Source organism: Asterias amurensis, chromosome 9 (genome assembly GCF_032118995.1).
Source record: "Asterias amurensis chromosome 9, ASM3211899v1".
Classification (NCBI taxonomy): domain Eukaryota; kingdom Metazoa; phylum Echinodermata; class Asteroidea; order Forcipulatida; family Asteriidae; genus Asterias; species Asterias amurensis.
The window spans coordinates 7628623-7634622 of record NC_092656.1 but is presented as its reverse complement, the minus strand read 5'-3'; the positions used below and the strand labels follow the sequence as shown (position 1 = coordinate 7634622).

The window sequence follows — 6000 nt, the reverse complement described above, 5'->3', positions numbered from 1 at the left end:
GTCATTGTTGTAAAAATCCAACGGATAAACGACATTACCCTTGCCAATTTTATTATACATTTCTCAAGCGTATTCGCTAATAGAATTCAAGGAAGGTTGCTATTAACTGACAGTGTAACGCTATGGGTTGTTGAAATAGTGTTGATAAATATTTGGGCCTTCTATTGGGAACAACCTATCGCTGAGGATTTGAAACTTAAAGATTTGTAAGAAGGACGTTTTTGTAGACCCTCTGAGCCCCACCCTGGCCCAGTTGATACTGTGTGAAAAGTATACCGAGGAGCAATGCCACACGCTCACTTTGTACCATCAAGAGGACTTTAACGGCACTGGTGGACAATATTAAATAGTGTCCACATGTTGTTTTGACTCAAAATAATTGCAAGCATAAAAACTTACTTGGCAACAAGTGAAGAGCTGTTGAAAATTTAACACATTGTGAGAACTGGCTTCCTCTCCCTGAAGTAACGTATTTTTGAGAAACATGTAACTTTGTTTACTCTTTTATAGAGATGTGAAAGCACACATGTGTTTCTCTTGCAACTTAGATGACCAATCGGGTCGAAATTTGCTCAAGCTTGTTATTGTATGTAGGTATACACCAAGTGGGAATACTGGGCCCAATTTCATGACTCTGCTTACCGCCGAATTCAGCGCTTACGATCACGATTCCCCGCTAACGTACAAGCGCCGAATTTCTGCGCTAGCCTTGTAAGCATAGAATGCCTATAGTAACAGGAAGTACGCACGCGCAGAAGCCAACATTCGCCGCTATCCCGTGAAACACGCTTGCCGTAAGCACAGAACTCCCTGCTTCCGTAAGCGCCAATTATGTGCTTACGGTAAGCAGAGCCATGAAATTGGGCCCTGGTCTTTGACAATTTTACCAAAGGTGGCCAAGGTGTCAAAATTAATAACGCTGCTCAATGGATAACGGGAAAGGTTTGACTTCCTTCTTTCGAATAAATGAACAGTTCAAACGTTCATCCGCATATATAATAAATACCGCCAACCATCAAGGGGTAATATCCTCATATCTCTAGAGATTTGAAATAATACTGATAGGGTATACTAAATATTATATGGCTTTAAGGGATTCAAACATTTTGCGGTCACTAAATGTAGCAGCGCAGCCACACATACAAAAGATAACCTGATATCTTTATTCATTAAAAAGAAAGCTCCACTTACAAAAGGAAGAAAACGTGATTACACATCTGCACGTATACACTGAACTGCTTTCTTATAAAAATGGTTAGAATATCTAACCAATATTTATCATTTCATTAATATTGTTTTGCTACCAGATGGTTTCGTAACGGATGTTTGTTAAGTAAAGACGAAAGGCTTCGTCATTTAGTCGACTTATTTGGAATTCACTGCTCGTACGAGCCGACCGTACTAAGCCTTCCTGCCAATGTCCGACCGCACAACAGTGAAATATGATATGATTTTGAAAACATGTTTCCCGTTTGATAATTCCTCCGGGAAGACTAATCCATAGGAGGTGAGACCTTTTCCTGTCCACTGCAATTTTTGTTTCTTCATTTCTTAATTTTTTCTTTCTTTTGCATCCAAGAATCCTCTAAACTATTCCTCATAACGTGACTCAAGCATCGTCGAATCACAAGCCTCTTTCGATCACAGTCTATGTGATTAACATGCACACCACGTAGTCCTGGCTAGAGAAGAAACCGTTCATCACTGGCGCCCTCCATCCAACAACACGGACAGAACCCACCAGCGTGTGGAGCCAGTTGCGAGAGCTTCACTCCCCCTAGGCCTAAGTCAGCACTCCCCCCCCCCCCCCCTTCATCTTTTTTTAGGGGGCTGTGAAATCAGCGTGTAAAAGCAAGGACTTGAATTATTTGACTTGCGATACACGTTACCACTCTGGACAAGAGACAGTGCTTTCCCCATAAAGTAGCGTTTCCTCTTCATTATGTTAACTTGCGCGCTCAATTAGGCCCCGGCCGTACGCGGCAGTTCATCGTGTGGCGAAGACGCGCATTGTTCGCCATCGGACTGTTGCTGGGATCCCCTCGTCTAGTAACCCATGAGCTCAGCCAGGTGTGAGGACTACAGAGGCAGAGCGGATGGGGCTCAAACTGATCATCGCCTCATTACTCTGTTAAACTCTACGGAGTGGGAAAAGTACATCTTATATTCCAATGACTTGCATGGGGTGTAGGGGTTAACAATCCGCAATACAACACCCCTGCTGGTGTATTGAGTTATCTTCATTCCACCGTCTGCGCAACTAAATCCCTCCTCTCAGCATTTTTTTTTTTTATTACGCGATTGGGACGACGACGACGCAAGAAAAATCATTATACGTCGTGTGTTTATCGCTCTGGGACTGCTGCAGCAGCAGATGCCACCATCATTACAAGCAAGATGGAGTACCCTGATGTATCTTATTCCTATTCTTACAGCAGTTTCTACTACTCGTCCAACTCAAACTTCACCAATGGGTTCGAAGGAGAGACGGGTGTTCACGCTATACTAGTTCCGATCATCTTTGGGATAATTACCGTGGTCGGGCTGATTGGGAACGGCTGTGTGGTGATAGTCATTGCCCGGAACCGATGCATGAGGACTGTCACTAATTTCTTCATAATGAATAATGCCATCACGGATATGGTGTTTGTGGTAATCTGTGCACCCGTTACGGCGTCGCAGTTTATACTCACCGATTGGATTTTTGGTGACTTCATTTGCAAGCTGGTGGTCTTCATGCAGTATGTGAGTATAATTGTTTATAAGGCTAACACTCATTTCTTGTGCAAACAATGCATACTGAATGATTTTTGTTAAAAGCTCAACTTAGTCATCCCCACACCCGTTTTCCAGCCTAGTTTTCGCAGAAGTCTTTTGATGTTGATCAACATGAGTACAATACCAGTAGTCTCCAGCCAACACATATACACGCCTACTAACAGCCATCGAAGTTTGGCCTCACGCATAAACGCAAACGTGAACACGTGCCAAGTTTCGCGTCACACTGCGTAACGTATTCACGTATGCGTTTGCCTAGTCTTTACACAAATCTTTTGACATTGATCACAATTATTACAATACCAGTGTTCTCCGTAAAACAGTCATTGTAGTTTGGTCTCACTCACTGCACGCAACAGTAAACGCGAGCGTTTCACAAATTATCGCGACACGCAATGTATCGATTTCACCTTTACGTTTTTTACGTTTACGTAACTGTATACACGTAACAAGACTGTGGATAAGAGTACTTATTATTATTTTAAGATCTTTTTATATCAGTAGTCTCCAGCCAACACATGTACCTCCACTGGTGCAACAAACATTCAACTAGAGGTTTGGTCCTCGCGTAATGTGAAAACGGGAAAACGAGCGTGTCAAACATGATCACGTCGTAACGTTTTCACGTAAAGGTTTGCCTACATGTGTACACGTATCTTGCAACTAAAGCTAAACAGTAAGCTTCATTAGTTTTCTTATTAACGGTCACAAGTAAAATAGATTTGTTTTCAATCAACGGAATTCTTTGGGTTTTATTTTCATCCGTGACGATGTTTTTATTATGTTGGCCTCGCCAGTCTGGAAGCTTAGCGTTTCTAACTCTGAACAACTAAAACAGACCTTATAGCTTTTGCTTAGAACCATAAGCTAAGGTCATTTCCCCTATTAGTTTGTTATACATCTGTAAATATTATTGTATACTATAAAGTATGTATCGATACCTTTTTATAAAGAAGGGTTTCTTTACGGTAGTATTAATTTAAAAGGTATGTGCATCCTTTCATTTTCGCCCACGCAAAAGTTTGTTTCACGACTTGATTACGTATAAATAATGACGTTTAGTATATATCATTTTTGTCCAACACTACTTTAAAGCCAACAACTTCGAATCCTTCGTCATGTTTAGATGCCATTGAGTAGATGGTTACAGTTAATAACATTCCAAGGTAGTTTGCCTAACATTTCAAATATAATTATTTTCATATTTCCAACAGCTGCGATGCTCTAATCTGAGGGCATTATATCGTAATAATATAAAAAACAATAAAGTACAAGCACTTCGGTACAAGGCAAAACGTAAGTGTACATAAAAAAAAAGACATACAAATCTACTACTCATAAGCAAAATCGAATACAAACACTGTTTTAAAGTTGTACGTGGTTGAGATTGTTGATATCACGTACTATACTCTTGACTTTTTCAAAATATATTTTAATGTAATTGGTTTTTTTTTCTTTAGAAAGAGACAGAAACGCTTCATTTGGTGACTAAATATCCTGAATGTTTATTTCTTGTTGTTATTAAAAGACGTATCACTACCACAAGAAAGTATGGTTATTGTTTTAATAATTAAAGGCATTTTCATTATTTTTTTTTTTTGAGAGAGACACGCTCTATTTGGTGTCCAATTCAGTATTTGTTAAATCCGGTTGCAATTGACTTCTGAAGCTAAACACATACAAGGGGAATCTCATTCAGCAAGGTCACAGTGGTTCAATCCCTAGTATTGATTCGACAAACCAAGTACGCGGATAATACCTCCACTGTCCTGACTCCGGTCGATATCCGAGATTTGTGCAGTATTTAGTTGCAGTTAGAATGGTTTTTCGTACCTTTTGTAGATAAAGTTTTTGGCCAGGACATGAATCCATAGTCCCTGTAAATGAAGATGTATGTAATATAACCTGCATGTAGAAGTTCCACCCTTATCAGTCGTCAATTTTTTTATTTAATTTTTTTTTTTTTTTATTAAAGTGAACATCACATGGAGCAATGTTTTTCGGGAGAGTCGCATACGATGTACGTGCTAAAAAAGTGTTCGTCTCATGAGACGAAAATAAATTAATTTTGTGATATAGTTTTACGCAATTCTCAAAAACAACAGCTCCTCAGTTAGTTTTTGAGGAAAGCTTTCTACAATAATTATAGTTATGCAGTGAGAGTACACGGTCAATCTGTGTTTTTTTTTTTTTTTTTTTTTTTACCTTTTAAGATTTATTTTCGCATGGTAAACCTTTTGAACACTTTGTTAAGGCAATAAAGCTATAAATTCAACAATTTTGCAATCCTACTTTAGTCTTATTTGTATAGGCAAATTATGAGTATTGTTGTAATAACCAAGAACCTGGACCATGCCCCTTTATATTTTAAAACATTTTGACACAACATCCGGTAAAGTGTGACGTTTAATTTCGGGTTTTTGTTTTTTTCGTTTTTTTTTTCTTTCTTTGAGGGAGGGGTGTTGCAATAAGCAGAAATAGTCAAGTCCGTTGCATCAACGTAATATACCTAAATTGGAATCAACTAACACGAACACAAATAGTGCGCAACGCAACACTAAACTGATTGATTAAAGGCCCCGGGAACGTTTGGTAATTGCCAAGGACCAGTATTCTTACTTTTTGTATCATAATGCATCTGAAAATCTGGGCCCATTTGGTGATCGAAGTTGCGGTAGAAAAACGAAAGCCAAAACACCCTTATTTTGCAAATGTCTGTGCTCTCAGATGCATTAGTAATATTGAGTGATGTGAAATTACTTATTTAGCAAAAACTACGTTCATTCAGCTAATGGAGCCTTTTCTCAAAATGTATATGAGTAGCAGCTTAATTTTGTGTAGTTACCAACATTGTCCAGTGCCTTTAAAATAACTACTCTTGTGTGTGTGTGTTTTTTTTTTAGCAATTAGTTGAAATCACAACGGTCATTAACATTGCGCACAAACTATTATGAATAGACTATTTCCAAACAAGGTTACCCCATCCCAAGGGTCAGGCTCATTAAGACGAAGGGTTTCTCTGATTAAGGATGTAAACAGTGTAAGAACAATTTAAAAATAAACATTGAAATGAGTCTTTTAAAGGACGTCTGTTGAGTATGCCCAAGCACTCTATACTAGAATCTAAACCCAAGAAGAAGAAAAAAACAAAATAATATACTGAACTAATAATAGATCAATTTTCGGACCCCTCTTTTTCTCTCGCTTTGAGAATTTGGGCTG

The 6000-nt window shown here is 38.7% G+C and overlaps 1 protein-coding gene across 1 annotated transcript in view; it reads left to right on the top strand.

Annotated features, from left to right (window-relative positions):
* The first annotated feature begins 2397 nt into the window (after positions 1–2397).
* Positions 2398–6000, top strand: part of LOC139942159 (G-protein coupled receptor 54-like) — an 80287-nt gene continuing 76684 nt past the window's right edge. The window contains exon 1 of the mRNA XM_071938894.1: positions 2398–2745. Within this exon, the coding sequence (XP_071794995.1) occupies positions 2398–2745 (348 nt within the window). The remainder of the gene's footprint in view (positions 2746–6000) is intronic.